Here is a 25,634-nt window from a genome sequence, read left to right as displayed (position 1 = left end):
TGCTTCTTCTAGACTTCAGCGTTCAGTGTGAAGTGACATTTTTATCAGTGTTCACAGTTTTTATTCCACTTGGCATTCCAGAGTCATGAAGCAGCCGAGGAAAAAATAAACCCCCATCTCCTCTGCTATATCCCTCGATCTAAATATATCCGGCTATTTTAGGACGTATCAGTGGTTTGTCGAGTGTGTCTCAAGTCTGTCCAGCAGAACTCCCTGAGTCACATACAAAGGACGGCAGCAGAGAGCTGACATCATTTCCTGCCATTCATGAACAACACAAACAGCTCCCTGTCCAGTTCCCACACATGCACCACTCTGTCTGCGTCTTTGACATCACGCTTACAGCTCCGCGCTGCTCGGCTAATTGTGTTTACCTTCTCGGCTTTTCGAGCTAATCTCAGGAGGTTTGGCTGCGGAGAAATGTCAGGAGCATTAAGGAAGGGCAAGAAATGTTTCCTTTCCAAAAAAGCTCTAAAAGATTCCAGACAACCTCAACAAGCACCACACCCTGGAAAAAATACAGAGGCACACACACACAGATGTATTAATCCCTTCTTGTTCTACAGGGACTTTAACACTAATCACTTTCACACAGAAAAGGAAAGTCGGAGAATATCTCACCTCAGATATGTCAAAGTGGAAATCCAGAGTTTTCCCCGGCAAGGCCTTGGTGGAGCGCTCCCAGACCCGGCTGATGTCCTCGTAGCAGAGGACACTTTGCGGGGCTGAGGGCTGCACCAGACTGGCCGATCGAGAAACCACCAGCTTCAGGATATTCAGCGCTTCCCTCCAATGGACAGTCTATAGGGAAAAAAAACAACACAACCATCTGTTTAGAAATAAACAACCATATACGTCTTTCTATGTGTTTTAATGGAGCTCGGAGGTGATCTGGTAGATTCCTCACAGCAGGAAGCTGAAGGAAAATAGATTCAGTGTGAGAGGCCTAGCCCGAGGCAGTAAGGCGGACTGTTTATAGTTTGGGTGTGTCTACAAATTTACTGCTCTGACACACTTTTCAAAAGCAACAAGGAACACAGGAGTCTTACTCAGAGCACGAAGGCTTAAGGTTTCCACTGATCACATCAGATCTGCATGAATAAAAAATAAACCAAATACCTGCAGGCGTTTAACTTGAACTCACCTGGACAAACTTCTCAATTGTCTTGAGCACCTCCATGTTGAAGGGTTTGGCTTGAATTCCACACAGGTCCATGTGACTCAGGAGGCTGTAGATGATCTGTAGAAGCGTCTGCTGCATACTGGGTAGACCTTTCTCCAGCAGCTGTTACAAGAGAATTATAAAAACATTCATTTCAGAAGCTGCAATATTAACACTTTTCGTGCAACCCTTTTATTTGGCTCAGGAATCAGGCTGCACAAACCTCGACCATGTAGGTGACCAGGCGGAGGGTGATATCCGAGAAGGCCTCGTGAAGATATCGACAAACCACGTTGACCCAGGAGAAGCAGTCTCGTGTGTATAAATGCGTTTTATAAAGGGTCATGACGTGAGCGAGGTTGGAGAGCTTGGAGTTCTTCTCCTCAAGGCAAACCTACGAAACCACAAAGTGCTTTAGCTTGAAGAAATGTAATTATCTGTGAGAGAAAGTGAGGATAGAGACGTTAACGGATCCGAACCTGGGCGATCCTCTCAGCAACGTCTTGACAGAAGAGCGAGGGGCCGTCAAAGTTCTGCACGAGATGTGGAAGCAGGCAGAGAACGTTCAAGGGAAAACCTAATGGATCAAAATAGAGGAATTCATTTAATATTTCACGTGACAAATCATTTTGAAGAGAAGTTTACTGGAATGTAATTTATGGAGGTGGATTTAGTTTTCATATGACCTTCGAATTTGTCTGAAATCTTTAAATACTGTATAAGAAAAAGTCTACGAGCAGGAAATTAATATTATCTGATTCACATCCACATGCATTGATCCCTGGGGTGTACCTATGGCCTGTGAGGTGTCCACTACAGGCACTCGTGACACAGGTGTGAGTTGGCAGAAGAGCTGCAGCGTGAGGTCGGTGGTGGACACGGAGGTGAAGCCCTTCAGCAGCAGCTGCTGCAGCCCGCTGAAGCTGCTCCACTTCAGCTGAGTCTGCAGCTTCTCCAGCTTCTCCCTGTTCTCCTGCTTGTCCAGCGACATGTGGCCCAGCAGCTTATTCAGCAGCCTCAGGGACATCTGATACTCAAACTCAAAGTCTGACTCCATCAGAGACACCGCCACCCAGAAGATGGTGGCCAACAGGTTGCTGGGGTGGTTGATGTTGGCCGGGTCCGTGACGTTGTCTTTGGATGAGGACAAGCTGCGGGCCTTGGCTAAGAAGCCCGGTTTCTCACAGGCCTGGATTCGGTCCAGCGTGGCGCTGCGGGGGGGATCAGACCATCTGTCCGCCTCTCCAAACTTCTTGGGCACGGAGGAGCTCCTCTGATGTGTGCCACGCTCGTCTCTTCTGAGATTGAGCTGCCCCGTGCTGTTCCTGTTCGACAGCAGCTTGAAACTGGTCAGGAAATCCGGAGATGAGGCTCTGGAATCCAACAAAGAAATAAGATAAACAAGTTACTATATTTCCTCTCAATTCATATAGACACTCTGTACTAAGAGGAAACGCAAACCTCGTCAAGATCGCCATGAGATCATTGTTCTTCAAACACTCGGCCAAGTTGTCCACCACAGATTCCAGTGTGAGTAATACTTCCATCACGTAGCCCTGCGAGAGAGAACAAAAGCACACAACTGTAGTTTGGGGAGATTTTCTTGTATTTACTTGTTTCGACAACTTGATTAATAGCCGAGAATTTCATTACAGGGAAAAGCTTGTCGCTGTGAACTATGTCGAGAATTAATCACAACACCAGCGGCTCACAGGCTCCATCTGATCTGATGAAGTGAGAAAGAGGTCATGTTTTCAGTCCGGCTTGTTTTACTCTCTGACTGCAGGATTTTACAAAAAAGATAACACATGGATTTGAATAGATTGTGTTGTTCAGATGTGACAGATCTAATATGTCATTAGATGATGATTCATTTTAATGCGGTGTTTGTGTGCTCGTAAGAGGAAGGAAGGAAGGAAGCACAGGCGGACGATACTCCTGCTTCAAAAACTCCACTCCTGCTATAAATCATGTTGCTCATTGAAATTCCACAGGGATAAATATGGAAATAAAAAGGATACATTGGTTATTTCTAAATACTAATTAATTAATTTATGCTTAAAGGATCAATGTGTATAATTTAGTGACATCTAGTGGTGAAGTTTCATGTTGCAGCTGAGCACCCCTCACCCTCCTCTTTGCAAAAAGAAAGAAAACCTTTGACAGCCTTCAGTTGTCATAAAAACTCAAAAGGTGTTTAGTTTGTCCAGTTTGGGCTACTGTAAAAAACATGGCATCTTCCGTAGAGAGGACCAACTCCTGACGTAAATTAAGTTTCTAATTATAAAGGGATCATTCTCTGGTAAATAAAACAAAAATTCATACAATTTGATGAAACACACTGGATTATTTTATATTTAATTTCTGCCGATAGATCCCTTTCAGCTAAATCTTACACACTGAACCTTTAAGCCTCTGAAATCCACATCCACACACACACACACAGAACACTAACCTGCACTTCTTCTCCATGTTCCCCCACGACCTCCACCAGCCTGGAGAGCAGGTCGGACACGGCGTGGGCGGAGAGCGGCTGACGCAGGGCTCGAAACACCTGGAAGGAGCGGCCGGCGTAGTGGCGTGACGAGCTGCACAGCGCCGTCTGCAGCGCCACGTCACTGAGCTGCTGCTCCAGGTGGAAATCTAACAGCGGACAAGGAGGTGATTTATTCAGTGGTAAAGACCGGGCTCTGGAGTGTGGTGCATCTTTGAAAGCAGTGTTACCTGACTTGGAGTCTTTGAACACAGACACCACGTGTCGCAGGAAGTTTGTCAGCTGCCCGGTGCTTTTTGAAATTTGGTTCTTTGGTGAAATGTCTTCATGGGACCACAGCGGTCCAAACGCTCTGTGAAACAACAGTTAAGTCAAGTTACTAACAACAAACATATACAGTCTGGTACAGTGGAGGCCTGCTTTGGTAAAACTGGATTTAGCTGATTATTCTATATAACCTGCATTCTGCTTTTTTCTTTACATTAAGGTTGAACTTCAATCCAATGTATTCCCTTAACTTTTCCACAGAGTTTGCGAGATTAAAACTTAAAATGGAATTTCCAATGTTTAGTATTTTTCATGCATCACAACTACAACATCAAATCTACTTCTAAGAATCTGTTGCACTACACATACAGCACCACTAGGTGGAAATCTCCATCTAGAAATATGAAAAAGTGCATCAGTGGATCAGAAAGTTATTTCTGACTGGATCTGTGAAACTTTTTTTGCTGAATGTTTTTATTGTGTTAAATAAAAATCCATTATCTGCCTGCACTTTATTCTAAAAGGGAAACGAGAGCACATTTGGTACGAGTACCTTGTGGATAAAAACTCAATGAGCTTGTTGGTCTTCTCGTCGATTTCATTGGAAGCCACCAGCTCCTCCACCTCCTGTGAGATCTCAGGCAGGTTGTTGCTGCTGCCCCCCAGACTCAGACTGGACGAGGTTGAGGATGAGCTCAGGCCAGAGTCTGGTACGGGAGACGCCTGACCCTCCCGCAGGAAGTCCACACCTCCTGAACACAGCAGAGGAACAGGTGAGCGATTAGAACCAGGACACAGTGGAGAGATGACAGGAGAGCACATGAAGGGAGCAGCATGAGCCGTGTTTTAACATCTGGAACTTCTTTTAATCAATTAGAAGTTAGACAGTATCTATTTAAAGTGTTTCTCTCATAGGTGTAACTTCTAAGTTGCTAAACACCTCATGTCCTTTTTTTTTAAATCAACAAGTATAATAAGCATCCGATTGAAGACATTAAAAATAAAAATGGAGACAATTTTGATGTTTTCTTTGGATCTCCACAGTTGTGCTATCGTTGTGTGGCATCTGTGTAAACAAGTCATTATTTTTAGCATAGTGTGCAAGCTGTATTCAAATGGTCTCTACTCTGGACATTACAGAATGTCTAGACATTTAAAAAAAAAATATTGTCGGGGGGGGAGGAGGGAAACCAAACCAGCCGGCCCGAGTTTGAGCAGATGGTCCCAAATTGGGCAAAGGGATAAAAATAGCAGCGTGGAATGCTTTAATCAAGAGCTTTGATGTCCTCTGTGCTCAGTGTTGCTTTTGGTGCAGTGTCCAAATAGTTTCTCCCTTGATAAGACACTTATCTATTCACTGAAAGGAATGTTAGTCTTTGCCTCCTCATGTGAAACTTTATCGTAAAGTGTCAAACCGCTACGACAAATGGACCCAGTTCTACCTCAGCTTTTTAGCAAAGTGTGATCTGTACTTTAGAAAAGTCCAAATAGGTGATTTAAGGAGTATATATATTTGTTTTTTTTACCAGCAGGTGAAGACTCCGGCTGTAGACTTGGTTTACAGGTGAGGGTCTTGGTGCCGTTGATCTCACGTGTCTGCAGTAAGACTGAGGCAATGGCCTGGAAGTTGTTTTTACAGGACAATGTGATGAGCAGATGGAGGAGGAGACGTTTGCTGTGTTCAAACACCTCCGGACGGTAGTGGTCCATTCCTGGAGAGAGGAACAGACCAATCAGAAAACTCTGAGACAAGTTGCTAGAGTTTGTTTTCAGGTTCCTCTCCTGGTTCCACAGCATTGATCTCATACTCTAGGAAAATTAAACTATCTAATATCACCGGGTTAAACCGGGTTAAGGTTTCCATCAGGAAAAGAAACTCAAAATCAATAGACAGGATGAGATTTGGACTGATAACATGTGATTACACGGATGACTAATTGTAGAATAAACTCACCCAAAAACAAGGCATGGAGCAGTAGAGGCAGGTGCATGACCCAGTCCTCTCTCACACTGTGATCCACCACCATCTCTGTCATGAAGATGACAGCTACATTACATCTAGAATGAACAAAAACACATACAGTAAAGTTAAATATTACACATTTTGAAACACGCACAGCACAAAAAAGCAAAACACATATTTGACTTATCAAACATCAGTTTAATTGCTGATCTCAAATGTCCCTTGAAAATCCTTATGAGGACAGAAGTGTTTTTCTCAAGACTGGGACTTAAGGATCAGAATGAGCAAATCTTGCTCTGGTGTTTGCAGTCGTCACCTGTGCAGGGGTCCTCTGGGAGTGATGGTCTCTGGCAGAAAGTCCACCAGCGGAGCCCAGCATCCTCCATTCACAGGCATGGGCAGCGGATGGGGCTGATTGGTCTCTATGACGACTACCAGCCAATCGGCGTAGGGAGGAAGTGGTTCACCTAAACGGTCACAGAATAATGTTTTCATTTATGCTTCCTGACACATGCAGTAACACCCCAATCAAATAGATCACGACACAGAAGATGCATTTAAATACTGCTCAAAATATAATTCTATTGAAGAGGACTTCAATCTTCAAGGTGTTTTTTGTTGCCAGATTTTTCTCACTATCATTAGTCTGCGAGACCCATTCAGCCTCAGGGTGGAACAAACTTGATTTTGGGTCACTGGCAGCAGTGCAGAGGCCCTGGGCTCGACTACTTTTATTTCAGTGCCAGTTCTCACAGAAGCTCTTTGAGAGCCCGAGGCTGCTCTGCATTGCTCATACATTATCAATGCCATCATGCTGGTCACCCCCCGGCCTGTGGATTCCACACTCACCAGGCTATGAAAAACGAAAACACTCACTCTTATCGTCGTCGTACGATCCTCCCGAGCTGTTGCTGTAGCGTGATTCCAGGCGGTTGTGTGCTCGCATTTTGTGGCCCAGTCTGAGTTCAGAAAAAATAAATCTTTATGATAGGTATTCCTAATTAAACTGTATCGTAATTTATATAATGAGCTTTGAGATCTCATTGCCTCAGGTACCTGTCCTCATTATCCTTTACGGTCTTGTTATCGTCCGGATCTGGGAAGTTTTCCTGGCAGGCGACAACAGTGTTGCTGCTCGATGTGGTGCCTGGAAAACCAACAAGAAAAGACATTTGTTTTACAGTACAAGTCTGAGCATGAGCTTTAACACCAATACTCCTGCATATTCACACTATGTCTTTCTAGTGTGTAGTAACTGTACCTGAAGCTGCTGTGGAGATCTTGCTTGTGGCAGAGAAACGATAGAAAGGAGGGCTGTCACAGTGCTGCACCACAGGGTTGACTGGATCCGTTTGCTGTAACTCGAATATCAACTCCTCCATGGTTTGCATGGTGTTGTTCCGACACAGGTAGATCACCACCTTCTTTATCTGGACAAACGTATACAGAAATAAATTAGGAACTGAAAAAAGGGGAATTTGTAGCTACAGAACGTTTTCCAGCTTGTGTTAATGATATATATCTTACATATGGCAGGAGAGTGGTGTCACTGCTGACACCACACAAGCTGATGAGAAACTGGAGAGTGGTTCTCAGATTGTTGCTCCACTTGTCATTGCTCACGAGAGCGTTCCAGGCGTTCTCCATCTCCGGTCCAGGCAGCTCGTCTCCATACTGAGGGAGAAACACTGCATCAGGTTATCTGCACTGACCCTGGGTCACCCCCTGTGTCGTTTCTATTCTCACAACATGACTGTACCTTGGCTGTCATGAACATTAGGTTATTGAGGACCATGGACGTGGCCTGCAGGGAGCCCCAGCCGCTGCCCTTCAGCTGGTGCGATGAGCCGGTGCTGGTCGTGCGGCTGGAAGCGTCGTAATCCGAGGTGCACGGCGTGAAGGCCGGGAGCAGCAGGCCGCTGTCCACCAGCTCGATGTTGCTGAGCCAGGGCAGGAGGTAGGTCAGCATGATCTGCCTCCCGTTGGGATGGGTGCTGGGGAACCTCTGGCTAACCTCTGCAGCAAGTAGAGGGAAGGCAATAATACCATCAGGATAACATCAGCGGGCGCTGCGGTGCTTAGATTCCACGGCTAAATCAAACATATACTGCTTTCTCAGTTTCACCATAATGGCCAGTTTAATCCCGATCCGCATGTATATTCAACTTAAAGCCGGGGGGGGAATCCCTGAGGGAAATTAAGCTCCTAGTGTTACTGTGGTCAGTGGGAGTGTCCACGGATACAGTAAGTGTCCTGGAGATGAAGGCTTCTTTGGAAGAGGAGGGAGTATTTAGTGGGAAACCATGAGATGATGACAAGTCTGTGAGAGTATTACAGCAGGCTTAAATACCACGGTTAACCCTGCTGCAACCACACACACACACACACACGCACAAGCCCGTATATGAGAGAAACACTGACCTGAGAATAGAGGAAGCGTGAGTTCAGGGTACATCCTCGCCAGCTGGCTGGACAACTGAGGCAGAGAGACACTGTACAGCGGCGGCAGCGGACAGTGAGTGCCGTACAGGATACTGCCCGGCTTCTGCTCTGTGATCCTCTTCGAGTAAACGAACAACTTAGCTTCGAGAATCTGCCCGAAGAAAGAGGGGAAATGTGTCACTTACGTCCGTAAACACACGTCAGACTGGACAGCAGCTCGAGACATGGTGGTGGTGTCGTGTGTCTCACCTGCATGAGCTGCATGGAAATCTCATAGATTTCTCTGCTGGTGTCTGAGGCCTTGAAGAGAACCAGATTCAGCAGCGTGACGATATCACTCTGGTAGTTCCTGCTAACGAAGGGAGAGAGAGGAAGTATTAACTATGAATTCATGATCCATTATTAATCAAATCAATGCAGAGTCTTCCACATTCTGTTAATGCCTCTGAGATAAAGCCAGAGGTGGAAGCCGGACAAACAGTGAGCTCTCTGAGACCAGTGCTTTCCTCACTTCCATAATAAATCTGAGTTGACATGAAAATAGGGCAAATCATTTCTTAGCTTAATCTCAAAAGAGTGACCCAGAATAAAAAATAAGATGCGGAATACAAATACAGATTTGAACAGATGACAAGGGAGGTTGTGAGATCTTGTACCTGCTGCCACAGACGGTGGCGATGGCTTTGAAGCAGCCTGAGGCGAGCTGGTGGGAGCCCGTGTAGCAGCGATCCACGGCCCAGTTGAAGAGGTTGACCTGGTCGGCGTTGAGCTCCAGGAGCAAGATGACGACTTCACAGCCAAGTTGATGCACCTGAGTCGAGAAGAGATACAGAGACAGACGCCATTGAATTTCACAGCTTTTCTCCCACTTTTAAATAAGTGAATAACTGAGGCATCGTTTTACTGTATCTTAAAAGATCCAAGGATTCAGTGTAAAATTATTCCAGTAGCTGCACTTTCATAAAGAACTTGGTTACCTTGGAACCCACACACATTCATACAGCGCATCTATAGGCAGCACTTTTTCTATGAGGTGCAAGTCAGGGTTAAGTATCTTGCCCAAGGACACTTCGGCATGCAGATGAAGAAGCCTGGGATGGAACCGCACGTCTTCTGGTTGGAACACGAACGGCTCTACCCACTCATCCTCATTCGGGTTTGTTTTATTTCTCTACTTTAAAAGACAAACTCTCCTTCACTATTTGCCAGCACACCTGCAGGATAATGGGCCAGCACTTGGCAGGGTGGTCTCGTGTCGGGCTTTTCTAAAGCAGACTTCAGAAGGGGCTTTCTGGGTCAGCCCTTTTGTTTGAGCGCACCACAGTGGTTAAGGTTTGGCCACATACCCGCTGGTCCTGGCAGGCGAGAATATTATCCAGCCACTTATAGAGGTATCCGTCTGGAGAGAGGCCCACGTTATCAAACACGGGTCCACAGCACAGCACGGCAGACATGGCCTGCAAGAACAAGCATCGGTCAAGGAAACACGCCGCAGGGTCTGACACACAAGACGAGCTTCTTTTTATTCCTGACACATAACAGCAGGACGAGAGATGTACAAATCTAAAGTTGGTGCACTGCAGTTCAGGGGAGAGTGTACTTAGGTTGGTGTTTGACTTGTGGGTGGAGATGAATCCGGACCAAACAACTGAATAACATTTACTGAGCTATCTTGGCACAGCGCAGGTAAGAAAACAAGTCTGAGGGTGTTATTACTCGATGGATCTGTTTTTACCTTCAGGGCACAGTATTGGTATCTGGTGATCTGGTGGTTCCTGTCACTGTAGCGGTCCAGAGGGGTGAACATGATGCTGAACGGGCCGGCCCACTGACTGAAGAGGATGAAGAGGTGGTGTCGCAGGCTCTGCTGGGGAAACAGGAAGCGCCTGTGGTGCACTGGGGAGGAAGAGGAGCACGGCTGTTACTGGGTCCCACATTGACAGAATAAAGAGTATTTTAAATGATGTACTCATGATGATAATACGATGTTGCTTGACAGATCGTTAGCCGCTCACTGGGGATGTGTGTATGTTTGGCGGCCTGTGAGTCATCACCTCTCTCTGTCCCCAAGCTGCTCTATTTTAGGATCAACTCCCATTGGGCAATGTCTAAATCAGGATCAATGTCAAGTGACTCCATCCATCCTGTGCTAACTCTATCCACATGGAAGCCTATTACATAATTCACGATGCACAATGGGTGGAAAGGATGGATAGATGGTGTTTATTCTGTAATTCATCAATCTAACCTGCAGAGTATTGTCACTGACTGGTCGGATAAGTGAAGATGGTGGAGAGATTGTTTTCCCAGTACCTGGCACACACTGGATGAGGTTAGCCACCATGGCGCTGAAGTGAGCCCGGATGTCCTTGAGGATCTCGGCGTCTTTGTCATTCTCGGCCTCCAGGAGCATCCGCGTTAGATCCACATACTCCAGGAACAGAGCGCCCAGGGCAAGGGTGTCACGTTCCAGAGCTCCGTTTGTACTGGCAGAGCACAAACAGGGGAGACACACAATGAAACAGGCACAAGGCAAACAGTGTGTAACAATAATATTTGAAGTGTCAGCAAAGGGAATTGTGTATTTTTGCTTGTATAGCATCATAACGCCCTGTAGCGCTAACCTGTCACTGATGACGCCCGCATCAGCCAGCAGCTCAAAGATCCGCAGCAGCTGCAGTCGGAGCAGATCTCGCCGCTCACGTCGCTTCTTGTTCTACAAAAAGTCACAAAGACAATATCATAAAATATTATTTATTGACTAAATTCTCTGAAACGCGGTTCACATGTTACTCATGTTATTGCGTTAAAGATATGATCAACCAACCTCAGGCCTTCTCTCTAACGCCTCCTTCATTAGGGGATGTAACTCCTCGACAAGTTCCCTTTGTAGAGACGGTGAAAAAACAAACTCAGTAGGTATAAGGAAAATTCTAAATATATTAGTTGACAAAATGAAGTGCAGTAAAAGAGATTTGAGCCAGAAAACAAATCTGATTTCTAGGAAAGAATCTCGCCACAGCTGTAAAAGGCGACAGAAAACCACTCAACTGAAATCCTCTGTTCATCTCCACTTTATCTCCACACATCCAGGTCAACATGGACTTAAAATATGGAGAAAATAATGGATTTCCATTTAACTGGTTCTGTCTCATTAAGAGACAAAATACTAAAAACTTCAGCTTAAATCTCACAATAAGCTATTTCACATATTCAATGTCAATCGTGAAATTCATTGGAAACTGGTTTGCTTAGACAATAAATGTGCTTCAGGGTAGAACATCGAAAAGGCCGTCTGTGATATACCTGAAAATGAGGGAGTTGGTGCGACCGAAGCCCAGAACTAATGATTCCGTCAGCTCGATGCTCTCTGACCTCATCAGAGGAACCAGCTGCTTCAGGAGCCAGGCCACCGACGGGCTCCCGATCACCTGCAACACCACACACACACACACACACACACGCTCCAGTCAGACACACACATCTCCCGTGCAGCGTTAACACCACTCATTACACAGCGCTGAATTGAGATCCGTGTCAGTACATCCAAGAATATATCAGCTGTCTGTGCCATTCATGCAACGATACAGTAGCCGCAGTGTAATTTGATGCTTTTGAGTTTCAATGTCAACAAGCTCTGCGTGAACACCTGATCCAGCAGAGACAAAGCACTGGGGGAATTAGAAGAGTCACAGGGAGGCAGGGACCTTGTTGTCGTAGCTGACAGCGCCGTCAGGTGTGGAAGACGTGATCTCAGGTGTCGACGCTCTCAGGTGGCCGGGGCTCATGATACTGGGCTTGGCAACTCCGAAGCAAAGGATCAGGTAGTTTCTCCACAGGGTGATGTAACCGTCCCCACTGCCAGAGGTGCTGGTCTTCTTCGCATACACAGGGTTACTGGTGAATCATTCAGAGAAGAACATTATTAGATCCTCATTTTTTATGTGAGTAGGGTATAGGCACAATATATCTTTTTGTCCCAATCTTTATTTAAGAGTGTGGTCTTGTCAACTTTACATCTGGCATTCGATTGATTGGGTTATTTTGCCAGATTCGTTGAACAACAAAATCTGAGAGCAGATGATTCACGTGCACAGAGAAGTAACGTGAGTGTAAGGAGAAGCTGGAGCACAGGAGATCATTTGAGTGCGAGCGCAGGGTTTTGAGTGAGAGCATTACAAAACCTGAATGTGAAGATAGATAGATAGATAGATAGATAGATAGATAGATAGATAGATATATAGATAGATAGATAGATAGATAGATAGATAGATAGATAGATAGATAGATAGATAGATAGATAGATAGATAGATAGATAGATAGATAGATAGATAGATAGATAGATAGATAGATAGATAGATAGATAGATAGATAGATAGATAGATAGATAGATAGATAGATAGATAGATAGATAGATAGATAGATAGACAGACAGACAGACAGACAGACAGACAGACAGACAGACAGACAGACAGACAGACAGACAGACAGACAGACAGACAGACAGACAGACAGACAGACAGACAGACAGACAGACAGATAGATAGATAGATAGATAGATAGATAGATAGATAGATAGATAGATAGATAGATAGATAGATAGATAGATAGATAGATAGATAGATAGATAGATAGATAGATAGATAGATAGATAGATAGATAGATAGATAGATAGATAGATAGATAGATAGATAGAGTACTTTATTCATCCCCGAAGGGAAATTAAGTCGTCATAGCAGCCGGTAGATTTGAATACAATAAAATACAATACAATAGAATAAAATAAAAAAATATTGAGGTAGAAAGAATAAAAACAGAAACACAAGATAAATAGGTAGATAAGGTGCAGTGGCAAGATGATGGTAATAGCACTGATGATATGATGGTAATGTTATTGTAAGACAGTATATAAAAATAGTACAGTATATATAGTATATAATATAACATAATATATATTTATATATGATAGTAATTATACCAATATAATAGCAGTATATAGTAATAATGGCAGCAAGAGTATATATAATAATAATAGTAAATATAATAATAATAATAATAATAATAACATGTACACATGTATAAATATGTGTATATACAAGAATATACAAAGAGTATGATATAATATGATATGATATATAGTAGAGGTATAATATAAGTATTTGACTATACAATAGATAATATAATATACTATGAGTCAAACCACAAGACCACTCTCTTGAATAAAGATTGTGGGAAAAACACTAAGGACATCACTAAGAAGGGACGTAAAGAAAACGTAGAACAAACATGTCTTCTGGTTCCTCCTGAGGGACACCTACTTTGGATCCACCAGAGGCATGAGCATCTGCATCCGGGTGAAGGCGTAGGGCCAGGCGTAGCTGAGCGCCGTGGGGCAGTGCTTGGGCAGGTTGTCCTGTCGGAGGAGGCTGTAGACACACAGCACCCAGGGGTCCTTCACCGACTGGGCGAAGAGCCACACGTGGGACGGGCTCCTGATGTCGTAGTGACTGTTGACCAGGAGCGCGTTCCACTCCACGAGCCACTGAAGGTCCACGTGGTGGCCGGCGGACTGTGCGGCCTGCAGACAAAGCAAGTGGCTCAGCGGGGGGGCAAAGGTCAGGGGTCATGGCTGAGGGAGATATCCGATTAGAAACATGTCTATTTGTTCTCTTGTATAAGTATAAGGCAGTCATTAAGAGAAATCCTATGACAGATATATTTAGAAACACAATTTGGATAATGCATATGAGGACATTCACATTATTATCCCATTCTCAATACAACAGACTGATGATTAAATAAATGAGAAAAAAAGGTCAACAACTGCTCAGATTCATCTGCTCATTCAGTTTCATGTAAATGAAATAAACAAGCTTCTGTTCGACAGTTAACATAAACAACATTCACTGTTTTTATAAACCAGATTCCAGAAACCAGAGATTCCAGAAACCAGAGATTCCAGAAACCAGAGATTCCAGAAACCAGACTGTGTTTTAACCGAACCCTAAAGTGGCTTAAACAGAAGCTGACACACCTCATGAGCGTCTCACCTTTCTTGTCTTCAGGTAATGTCACATGAAATTTGCACAGCTTGAACAAACTTTTACTCGGGAAACGAAAAACACATGCAAATAACCTGCAGGCAAATGTTGACAGAGTTTTAGTTCTGGGGCCGAGCCTCAGGGCGAACCACAAACTCACTGTGTCAGAGACTGTGACGTTGACAAAACTTTCCAGGATTACAGGGCTGAGCTGATCCATGATCTCTATCATCGGTTTATCGTCATCCTGCAGTTGGGAAAAAAAATAAAAAATAAACAGAAACCTCAAAAACCACTCCTTGCAACAGCATCGCCTGCTTCTGCTCTCTCTCTCTCTCTCTCACTGCACCTCGGTCTGTCCGATGGCCATGAAGAGACTTCGTATCTCTTTGAGGATGGCGATGGCGAGTCTGCGGGTGCTCAGCTGACAGGAGCAGAGCAGCACCAGGGCCAGCCCCTCCACGGCGTGCAGCACGGCCGAGTGAGGACCTCGCTCCGGAGGGGTCTTCGGACTTGGGCTGGTCTGCAGCAGCTGTGGACAGAAGCATCAACAGTTGCATGATTAAATAATAACTTCTTCCATGAGATTATCTGCAGCAGTCATTTGTCACGAGGGCAAAAAGCAAATTAGCAGTGGTGTATAAAGTACTTTAAAGCCATACTTTATTAAAAGTACAGATATCTTACCTGAAAGTTACTTCGGTAAAAGTAGAAGTCACCCGTCAGAAAATGACTTGAGTAAAAGTCTTAAAGTAGCTCATATTAAAAGTACTTAGGTATCAAAAGTATCTGGTGTTGAAATGTAGTTAAGTATCAACAGTAAAAGTACAAGTACCAAAATTAAAAATGCAAAGTGCTTTTTATAGTAGGCCTATACAGACACAAAACAACCCAAAATGTTTCTCCTCAAGATTTATCTCAACTGACTGAAAAATTATAACAACAATATGAATATAATGTATATAATGTATAATTGTACAAATTTTGAACCCTAGATGAGAGAGAGTGAGAGAGAGAGAGACAGAGAGCTGCGCCAACCTCCGCTGCTTAAGTAACGAGCCAGTTTGAGAATGTAAGAAGTAGAAAGTACACATATTTTTGTTCAAATGTAACGAGTAAAAGTAAAAAGTCGTCGGGAAAAGAAATACTCAAGTAAAGTACAGATATGTGAAAAATCTACTTAAGTACATTAACAAAGTATTTCTACTTCGTTACTTCCCACCACTGCAAATGAGTCAACTAGCGACGAGTAATTATCTCGTTGAAGTCACAACAACAGACACATTCGGGTGTTTACCTCGGCAGTGTGTATCTTAGCTGTGTCCTGGCTCTTCCCTGAGGCGGCCTGCGTCAGTTTCCACTGTGTGAGCAGCTGCAGCAGAAGCTTGAGGGAGGAATCCAGCAGCGCCTGGTGGGTGTCCTGCACGTCACGCAGGAGGAAGCTCGTGAAGCCGAACAGGACGTCGTCACGCCAGTCCGGGAAATCCACCAGCAGGCTTTGCAAGGAATTCTGGGCAATGAGTCGCAGCTCATCGTCCATGTGGATTGTCAACCTGGCAAGACGAAGACAAAAACATGTTGTCAAGTTTTTTTATATATATATTTGTGTATTTATTAGGTTGTCCTGCTCCTTTGACAATACACTTGTGAGAATAACCTTATAATGGACTTCATACTAATTACTGAGGTAACATGACATTTTTTTCTTTTTTCAAAACAAAACATCAGTAGCATTTGAGTTCATGGTAAATGGTAAATGGATTTGTATTTATATAGCGCTTTTCTAGTCTGATGATGACCACTCAAAGCGATTTACAGTACAGTTTCACATTCACCCATTCACACACACATTCATACGGTACATCTACTTGCAGCACTTTTGTTATTCTATGGGGGGCTATTGAGGGTTCAGCATCTTGCCCAAGGACACTTCGGCATTCAGATGGAGTTCATGTCTTTTCAGTTATCTTTTCGGGCCGGATTGCTTAGCCCCAGATGTGCAATTCTTTTTAAAGGTGACCCACCGTGAGAGCAGGTCTATGAGCTCAGGCTTGGACATCCCATCAGGCAGGATGCGAGGAACGGCAGCAACACACGTCCTGAACAGGTCGATCTTAGGCTTCCTCTCACCTCTGAAAACGTCAGATTTTAGATTAAGTTTAACCCAAATTAAACATTGTGTTACTTTATTTGAGAAACCACATTTAATACTTCTTTCAGCGAGTTTGTGATGTTTGCACTCACGTGATCATGTCCTCGGGTTCCTTGTTCAACATCTGAGCATTGGTCATCATCATGCAGCGTCCCACCTCCTTGTCCAGGTGTCGGAGGATGTTGTCAATAGCCTTCCTCACACTGAAATAATACTGAGACATCCCTGGAGAAAAGAAGACAGAGTCAGTGGAGATCACTGTGACATATCGAAGCTGTGTGGATCTGCAGCATGACACTTCCAACCGTCTGTCTCACTCACCGATGACTTTGGCCTCTTCGTCCGTCAGCGTTTTGCTCAGATACGTCTTCTTCACTCGAAGAGTGTTCCCGGAGGGCAAAGTGCAACCGGTGTTAGGCATGGGAGGCTCGCCGTCCTTCTGCTGCAGTTTATCGGCTATGACCAGGAATGCTCTGAGGCCGATATTCATTCTCTTGAAAGACAAGAAACTAAGTTAAGAAATACAATTCTACCAGTAGCTCCTACAATTACAGGATGTTACATATGTTATTATTGGATTATAGTTCAGTCGTTACAAACTGAACAAAAAGCTGTGACATAAGGTTGTGAATCAAGCAAATACATAGAGCTTCTTTTATGATGTCTACTATTCAATTCTCAGTATTTCTTTTTTAAATGAGCTCAGAAGACATTATACATTTTCAAAGAATAAATAATAAAAATAGCTTTTTCAATTAACATATCATACAATAAATGCGGATTTCATACCTCTGGATTAAGACTAAAGGCTTTTGCAGGTTTTCCAACACAAAGAAGGTCATATATAATTTCTTTCATGGCAAAATCAAGTCTTTCCTGTAATGAAATGAGGAAGAATGGGTTAAATATGATATAAATTATCCAACAGATGAAGTATAATTTGCAAGACGGTGCAGAGAAGCATGTTATTGTGTTCACCTGTGCAATAAACTGGATGATCTTGACGAAGATATTGAGCGGCATGTCTCTAGGTAACACGCTGCGGGATCCTTTGGGGAACAGCGTGGTTACAATGGTGTTGAGGCGGCTGTGAACACAATGAGAAAACTGCATTTAACTGTTTTGTTACCTGCTCCATTAATTAAAGGTTTATTTTGGGCCTATTTAACACATTTTTAAAGTCTGGCTTGACATGTTTGGGATTCCTCATGTGGACTCGGGCTCATAATAACGCCTGTAAACTGCTGATAGACTCGTGGGCGACAGACACTGACGGTGTGGTGTGACCTGACCACTCGCTCTCTGCTGCAGAAACAGTTTGTTCTTCTTCGTCCCAATGCAAATAAAACGAGTTACAAGGAATGAGGATAGAAAACTTTTCACAAATATTTGACATGTTAACATTTAATACATTTTCCGTACTAACTAAGACAAATTTGTGTTTGTGGACATGAGGAATAGGGGTGGGAATTGGCAAAAATGTGACGATTCAATAGTATTGCGATATTTGGGCCACGATTCAATAGTATTGCGATTCTGCGATATATTGCAATACTGCAAGTATTGCGATTCGATTCTGCGATTTATTGCGATTCATGTCCCCCATATTATTCAAAGGCATTACAAAAAATAGGGAAAAAAAGCTGCTCAACTCACTTCAAATGTCACATTTAATTCTGTGAACGACATTGTCTTCTACACATTAACTGAAGTGTAAAAACTAAGAAAGGGTAGTGCAAAAACTTTGTCCTTGAACATTCAGGACACAGGACCTTTGTAATTATTTTCTGAATAGGAGACCTCTCACATGAACACTGAGCTCAATCATATAAATAAGAGTAACCTAGAGCTTCAATCAAATTGAGACCTGCAAGGTCATGACCCAAAATGTTAAATTCATTTGGGAATATTGGCATTTTTGTTCAGAAAAAGGAGTTGGTCAACATGCTCAGATGTTAAAGTTCTCCTCCGAGGATATTTACCTCTGTGTTGCAGTGTTGCTCTCGCACTTAATCCGGATCATGTAGACCCACAGCAGGCGATACAGGGACTCCAGTGCAACACGAGCCATTTTCGGGTCTCGACTCTGTGATGAAAGGCAGAAGAGCTTTCTCTCAGTGACAGTTTATGATATAATAAGAATAACATCGATTATTTGTAGATCACTGTAATTACTCTAAACCTGTATAAGGAGTTAGAATAATCACCTACTGAGGCATTTAGATTAAAACAACAATGTAAAGTGACACACTTATACTATACTATACTATACTATGACACTGGTAGACAACTGAATTGGAACAGAGACGCACACTGGAACTTCCTTTATGTCACAGAATAAACACTCCTCTGTGTGAATTAAAGACAGCTGATTGTGAAAGTAAAATTACCTTGAGATTTGAGAGGCAGTTGTTCAGGAAGACGTGCCATCTGTTGAGGAAGAACTGTTTCTGGCTGACACACAGAAGGCACGTCACCAAAGGGTAAAAAGCCTGTGTAGAGAAGACAAGGTATTTAGATCTATTTTTAAGTACAGTGCATTGTTATAATAGCATCACACTCACACGGTTTCCAAATACAGCGTAATATTTGAGGTTGGGATTTCAGTGCATTATTTGAGGAGTTGTATATCTTATCTCTCTGAAGTGTATCTGCATCAAAGCAATCTTAGACATGAACCACTTTTCTTTTGAAGACATAATGAAGTTTCTTCCTTTTGTTGTGCTTTTTGCTGACGAAGCATCACATTAAAATGTGGCGTTCTGCCATAACTGCTTCCTCAGGGGAAAGTAGGGCCTCTGTGTGCAGGCTGCTTCCATAAGGGTTGTTGTCTTTCCTCTTCACTGTGAACGACTGTGGTGAAACGCTTTATTAAAGACTCTTTAAGGGGGAAGGACATTAAATAGGCTTATACACACTGCACTGCTTTCACGCTTTAAAAAGGCCGCCTGTCTTCCCTCATAAATAACCTCTTCTGTGGACACTGGCGTTGCAACAGGACATTGCACAAGAGTGACCTTGAAATGCTCGAGGATTAACAAAAGACCACAGACATCTGGGCAATCTAAGAATCCGGCTGAGGGTGTTAAAAACAAACAACCAGTGACAGTTTGTCTCCAGCAAGGGAACTAACCAGCGAGTGCTTCTTTCTAGAGGACAAGTCCAGGGTTGTGTCGTACAAGCTGTCCACAAAGTTCCTCAGGCAGGGCACGTTCACCTCGTTCTTCACGGCCTAGGACGGCAGCACACACAAGACACAATCCTCTCCAGGGTGCTGCTCTTTTCCCATTTTGAAATGATAGTATTGTGCGACGCATGCAAAAGGAGGGAGAATACTTACAGCGGCAACAGGAACCAAAATTTCAACAAAAAGACCAGCCAGAGCATGTTTAATGTCCTTATCCTTGACGTCCAGGAAATACTGAGCGCACTCCTGCAGATGAAAGAGGAGAAAGTAGTTCAGCACAAAATAAAAACTGAATTAAATTGAAATCTAATGAGTAGGGTTATAAGAAAAGGGTACAGGAGCATGCCAAAGGTAGAAGGATAACATACTATATTTAGCTTAATTATTAATAAACACACATCAAAACAGCCAATAAAACAGTCAAGGAAATAAAGAGCGCTCACAAGATTTTATTAGATGCCAGGCAGGTTTATGAGAGATTGAAATATTATTATTATTTATTGAAGTCTGCTGTACCTGCATGAACAGAAAAGAGGCTTCAAAATCCTCGACGGGATACATCTTAATTCTGAAGAACTTGACCCCCATGATGAGGCTGATGGTGCTCTGGACCACGTATGGACTCTGCTCTTTCGCCCGCAGCTCCTTCAGCTCGGCCAGGAACTTCTTCTTCACAGCAGGAAACCTGAGAGAGAGAGAGAGAGAGAGGGAGAGAGATAGAGAGAGAGGAAAGCTAAATGAGATTCTATTTAAAGACATCCCACATCAGCACTTCCACAATAAAAGCTCCTCCACTTGAAATTGTTTAATGTGGGTAGAGAATACACTGATGACATTTTCAGGGAGCTCCCAGAAATACCCCCTCCCATATGCAGACTGTGTGTCGGTGCCCCAGGATGAACCCCCGGTCCAGCACCTGAACCCTTGCCCAAACCCAACCAGAGATGGGATTCTTCACCTCGTCTAAATTTAGAGGATAATTCACGAGGAGAGGTCATATGAGCATCTTCTTAGAAAGCAAACACAGCTGTTTCTACATCATGTAGACAACCAGATTAGTCATTTAACAGCATAAATCTCTCCTAACTATGAATCCCATCTGATTAATTGTACCTCGCCCCCGACCTCTTTCTTCCTTTGTTGACCTCGAACCAAAGAAAGAAAAATAAAGGCCTCTTTAAACACCTCTCAGTGAAGTATCTCCCGCAGGAAGTTAAGCAGAGCGCACTTTGGACGGGAGGTATGTGGCGCGCTCACCGGCCATATCTCTATTTTAAGGGATTGCTCCTCACTGGGATGATATGAGAAATTCAAATAAACAGACATCAATTTCCAGTCCTAGTTTGGTGTGAGGGGGACCTGTCCAAAAAAGTGTCTCCACAGAACGTTCCAGGCTCCTGGAACCGGGGAATGTTTTGCAGAGGCACGAGCAGCGGTAACACACCGACACCAAAACCCAGCGGAGCAGACGATTAAGAATTACAGTAGATGAGAAAATATGGAAAAAAGAAATATATATTATAATCAATTATGTAATCGTGCTTCTGTACTTGCTATACTTACTTTGACTGTGCTAATACTCCTATCACCTCAGCATAGAGGTCAGCTACTGTGTGCATGTTGCCAGTGTTAGGACCATGATACCTGCAGGGAAAACAACATTAATCAAAGAAAAACCTTAGATCAGTTTAAAACTGTGACAGACAGAAAGGAAATGAGCTGGAGAAAAACAAGATCTCACCCCTCTCTGTATCTAAAGTGCTTAAAGGCGAGGTTAATGACTTCACCGACCAAACTGTCCAGGACTGGGTGGAGCGGCATCTAGTTAAGAATCAGGAGACACAATGGCGTGACGAGGGAAATCCAGAAAAACAACAAACACGCCAATCGTGATAAGCTTTTCAGCAGGATACAGTTTTTTAATCACAAACTAGGACGATGATCTGAGTCCTGCATGTGTCGCAGAGAGCTATAAGTCAAGTCACCTGTTTTAAAACTTCTATAAGAACCAGAGAGAAGATGAAGTCAATGGCCAAATCCCTTCTTTCAAGTAGGTAATCTCTCTGCTGCTCGTCGCTGTTGGAGAAGAGGAGCAGAAACAAGAGCGACAGGTTTGACACAGTCGCACACTGCAATGCCAGCTTGATATTCACATGATTGGTGCCACAGTCGCTGCGTGAAGAAACCAACTGAGCAAACTCTCACTTCTTGGACTTGGTGTTGGCTCTCGGCCGGTACTCGTGCAGCTCCTCATCCAGTCCGTTCTGTCTCTTGTACCAGTCGAACAAAGTGCGCAGGATGGAGGGGAGACAGTACTCAGCCAGAGAGCTCATGGTGCTTATCATCTGCGGGAACAAGACGTATAGATATCGTGGAAATGCATGTTTAAGGGAGGTAGTTAACATACCGAAGAAAGAGATAGCAATCAGAGTTTCCTTTGTTTATTTCTACAGCGATTTGAGAACAAATTAAAACAGGGCTTATTCGTTTTTTCACTATTTCATGTCTGTGGCATCCAAAGAACAGCTCCTACATTAAATCCGAGGCTACATTATCGGGAAATGGTAGAGTGAGCCGGTGCTCATTGATTCTGTGCAGGGAGACAAGGTGCCAGTGGGGCAGCCTCCCTCAGTCTTTGGGGGGAAGGGGAGGGAGCGGAAGGAACGGGCCGGGCACACAGGAAGGGAGGAGAGTCTGGGTTCGGCCGGGGGAACACAGCGAGCCCTTCATTCAGCACGGGGCTGGAGAAGAATCCCGGCTCTGTGTGGCTGCTGAATGGCCTCACGCAGCAGCACAAACACACCCCTGTCGCTGTGAAGCGGCCCCTCTCTCCCCCCCGAGCCACAGACCTGCCGGACACACCTACAGCACAGAGCCAGGGCTAGATCTCAAGGTAAACACTGCTGCCCTTGACTGGCTCTGAAAGACCTTTCTGGGGGATGTGAGCCGGGCTTTCACCCGTTTGCTCTGTCGTGACACTCGAACAGTATTTAAGACGTGAAAGCTGACTGGCCTGGATGCTCACAGGGTAAAACAGTAAAAAGCCAAGAGTTTAATGTGAGTAGTGATTCTCAAATGTTCATTAAATGAACAAAAGCAAGCGCTTACTTGGTCGAACTGAGGATCTTCTCCCCTCTGCAGTGACTTCGTTAACGGCTTCTCCTGAAAACACAGAAGAAAAGGACGTCATCTCAAAAACTTCTGCAGGTTTTATGATTTGCAGAAACTCCAACAAAGTTCTCTAAAGTTTGGTCCGAAGATCATAACTCTATCCACCCTGTCTGAAGAGTGTGTGTGTGTGTGTGTCTTTGTGTGTGTGTGTGTGTGTGTGTAGTATATTTCTGAACAGGGGCTCGATACAGCCAAGCTAATGAGGGGAGCCATCACTCACTGATTCCAGGCCCGAGCAGCAGGGTCAGATATTAAGAGATGGGACATTCATGACAGCTCTCATTATTACACTCTTCTATCATCTGACAGAAAGGCCTCCATGACGGATTTAAACTGAATTAAACATTAACTTGTCGACTTCCTCTTTTACATTTACAACATTTTAATATTTGATTCATTTTTTGGGACATTTTGGACATAAAGCACAAATTAAACACATGCTTTCTAATCTTGACTGAGAAATACAGAAAACTATGGAACCCATTAAGGGACAAGGACTAAAACAATTCTTAATTGCGAGATCTGGAGAAAGTTTTGTGTGATCCAAAGAAGTTTTACGACTTTGCAAACTGTTTTAAGACCTCGTAAACGTTAAGATTAATTTACTACATGCGGGAGAAGCCCAGAGACTTTTATTGTGATATTGGTGTAACAAAGATAAGTTAAAACAGTGCTCAGCACAAGGCACAGCTTCACAACGGTGAGAGAGATCTGATTATAATGCAACACTGGCTTGATGTACAGGGAAATTTGATGTAGATATCAAACACTGAGTCATATTTTAACAGGTTACTCATAATAATAATTTATCCCATAATGCAAAGCACAAACCAAAGCACCTCCTGTCCTTTTCCTGCTCTGCTCCTCCACATACATCCCTCAGCTGTCTCTATACAGCAGAACAGCACATCACTTGATGATTAATCCAAAACAGCCGACTGTCAGATGTCTGACACTGACACTGTGTGGGCTGATAGTCATTTCACTCTCTCTCTCTCTCTCTCTCTCTCTCTCTCTCTCTCTCTCTCTCTCTCTTGCAGCTGGAACGCCAGCTAAGCTCGATGCTCTGATGAACCTTTTAGCTTTTTGGACAAATGCTTGAATCTGAGGAGCCCATCTGCCCTGGAAAGTCTATTCCTCTTGCAGCAACACTGATTGTAAATGCGTCACATATTTACGCTATTTTTTTGAAAACCTATTTAAATAAATAATAATTAACATAAATATAAACGATGGTGGGAAGATGCAGATTTTATGTACATTTTACATTAAAACTAATATTTTTAATTATTCAAGTGGTACATATTTTTTTCAGTTGTGTTTGCTTTTAATTTATAATTATTTATAAAACAAGTTATAGTTATGGGTTTTTGCCAGTGTTTGATAAACATTTTAATGAATTATGGCCCAAAATAATAATTTGTGGATATATATTTATAAAAATATATATCACTATCAGATATGTTTTATTCCCTGATATAAATACCAGCCTTTACAGTCCCTCTTTGAATATGAAGAAATTGGTTAAACAAATTCCTCTTAGTGATGAGACCGAGCCGGGCAGACAACCGTCAATAACTAGAAGGTAATAACTCAGCCAGTTCCCCACTGACAGGAAACACATCCTCTTTGTGCCTCTCCAGAGGGTCTGCACACTTTCCCCTGAGGTAATTAACACTTCCCTGCAGACCGAGGCTGGAGCAACTAACAGCTCCTCATAAATCACACTTCCCTAAAAATGGCGACTGACTGTCCACAGCGTCCCCGAGTAACTTTACACGTCAGCCGTGTGCAAACAGCATCGCGGGAGAACTGTGGTCAGAAGATGCTACAGAGCATCAGCAAATAAAGTTCAGTGTAAGATGAATGACGCCTTCATGTAACATATTTATAGAACTTTTCTTACTTATACAGATAAGGCTGGTCATTTTTAGCTGACTTTCAGTGCATGGTACTAATGTGGTCCTGGGAGCAGGTGGTGAGTGGTGCCCACATTAACGCACGGCGGCTCGTCCCTGTCTGCCTGACTGTCTGCACACAGAATAATTTATGACAGCTGTTGCCGGCCCCATCCGCTGGCTCCGACCTGCACCGGGCCAAAAGGCTCTCGAAGATTTTATTGGCAGCTTATAGCTTCATCTATTTTTTCCAGCAGAGCTCGTTAGTCAGTGTCTTTATAATAGAAACAATGACAGATCAAAACTAGAATGGAACTCAGTGGAGTGGATACCTCCCCCAACCCGAACAACCCTACACAGGTTCGTCTAGGAATATAAAGGAGGTGGTCTGGTAATCTAAATGATTTATTTTATTCAGCATCGCAATGTATTGGGCCTGATCCCTCCATTAAGTAAAATAACCTTCACCAACAAGGAAAGAGACACTTTCCTCATCAGCAATCCAGTTTGACTGTTTCTCTGACCGTCTCAGAACTTGCAGCTAACAATATTTTTCAAATAATCGAATATTTGTTTGTCTTTAAATTATCAGACAACAAACTAACAAAGGTAAGTGAGAGCAGAGGTTCCCCTAAGGGTTGTAACAAGTACATAAATATATCATAAGCATAATATATCCTTTAAAATAGTGAACCACCACTTGACTGAATAAACACTGCACTACTGCTCCATCTGAGGTGGGATCACTGTTTGTGACACTTAACTCCACACTGTATGCGGCCATTGCACATTGTAGTATATACGGTATATTCTTCTTTACATATCTTTATAGTGATTTTAGTTTGTATGTTTATTC

The 25,634-nt window shown here is 43.5% G+C and overlaps 1 protein-coding gene across 6 annotated transcripts in view; it reads right to left on the bottom strand.

The window, feature by feature from the left end:
* Positions 1-25,634, bottom strand: part of LOC133003957 (protein furry homolog) — a 43,282-nt gene that overhangs the window by 9,934 nt on the left and 7,714 nt on the right. Inside the window, exons 3-48 of one of the 6 annotated variants that reach the window (XM_061073790.1) lie at positions 22,818-22,871; positions 21,915-22,054; positions 21,695-21,785; positions 21,451-21,530; positions 21,273-21,353; positions 20,226-20,394; positions 19,863-19,955; positions 19,656-19,754; positions 18,913-19,014; positions 18,505-18,608; positions 17,501-17,609; positions 17,312-17,398; positions 16,844-17,015; positions 16,615-16,747; positions 16,395-16,502; positions 15,668-15,923; positions 14,720-14,902; positions 14,531-14,617; positions 13,648-13,907; positions 12,036-12,225; positions 11,635-11,759; positions 11,156-11,213; positions 10,953-11,044; positions 10,642-10,814; positions 10,064-10,224; positions 9,675-9,785; positions 8,985-9,139; positions 8,578-8,680; positions 8,308-8,479; positions 7,646-7,902; positions 7,414-7,560; positions 7,148-7,316; positions 6,943-7,033; positions 6,763-6,845; positions 6,203-6,353; positions 5,878-5,981; positions 5,450-5,635; positions 4,477-4,675; positions 3,887-4,008; positions 3,618-3,805; positions 2,624-2,718; positions 1,955-2,535; positions 1,642-1,739; positions 1,386-1,556; positions 1,145-1,285; positions 622-801 (exon numbers count right to left, since the gene is read on the bottom strand). In XM_061073790.1, coding sequence (XP_060929773.1) covers positions 622-801; positions 1,145-1,285; positions 1,386-1,556; positions 1,642-1,739; positions 1,955-2,535; positions 2,624-2,718; positions 3,618-3,805; positions 3,887-4,008; positions 4,477-4,675; positions 5,450-5,635; positions 5,878-5,981; positions 6,203-6,353; positions 6,763-6,845; positions 6,943-7,033; positions 7,148-7,316; positions 7,414-7,560; positions 7,646-7,902; positions 8,308-8,479; positions 8,578-8,680; positions 8,985-9,139; positions 9,675-9,785; positions 10,064-10,224; positions 10,642-10,814; positions 10,953-11,044; positions 11,156-11,213; positions 11,635-11,759; positions 12,036-12,225; positions 13,648-13,907; positions 14,531-14,617; positions 14,720-14,902; positions 15,668-15,923; positions 16,395-16,502; positions 16,615-16,747; positions 16,844-17,015; positions 17,312-17,398; positions 17,501-17,609; positions 18,505-18,608; positions 18,913-19,014; positions 19,656-19,754; positions 19,863-19,955; positions 20,226-20,394; positions 21,273-21,353; positions 21,451-21,530; positions 21,695-21,785; positions 21,915-22,054; positions 22,818-22,871 — 6,711 coding nt within the window. Of the gene's footprint in view, positions 1-621; positions 802-1,144; positions 1,286-1,385; positions 1,557-1,641; positions 1,740-1,954; positions 2,536-2,623; positions 2,719-3,617; positions 4,009-4,476; positions 4,676-5,449; positions 5,636-5,877; positions 5,982-6,202; positions 6,354-6,762; positions 6,846-6,942; positions 7,034-7,147; positions 7,317-7,413; positions 7,561-7,645; positions 7,903-8,307; positions 8,480-8,577; positions 8,681-8,984; positions 9,140-9,674; positions 9,786-10,063; positions 10,225-10,641; positions 10,815-10,952; positions 11,045-11,155; positions 11,214-11,634; positions 11,760-12,035; positions 12,226-13,647; positions 13,908-14,530; positions 14,618-14,719; positions 14,903-15,667; positions 15,924-16,394; positions 16,503-16,614; positions 16,748-16,843; positions 17,016-17,311; positions 17,399-17,500; positions 17,610-18,504; positions 18,609-18,912; positions 19,015-19,655; positions 19,755-19,862; positions 19,956-20,225; positions 20,395-21,272; positions 21,354-21,450; positions 21,531-21,694; positions 21,786-21,914; positions 22,055-22,817; positions 22,872-25,634 lie in introns of all 6 variants that reach the window. The other 5 variants (XM_061073792.1, XM_061073791.1, XM_061073793.1 and 2 more) reach the window with 5 other exon arrangements.

Source organism: Limanda limanda, chromosome 6, assembly GCF_963576545.1.
Source record: "Limanda limanda chromosome 6, fLimLim1.1, whole genome shotgun sequence".
NCBI lineage: Eukaryota > Metazoa > Chordata > Actinopteri > Pleuronectiformes > Pleuronectidae > Limanda > Limanda limanda.
The sequence above is the reverse complement of the archived record's forward strand: the minus strand, read 5'-3'. Positions and strand labels throughout refer to the sequence as shown.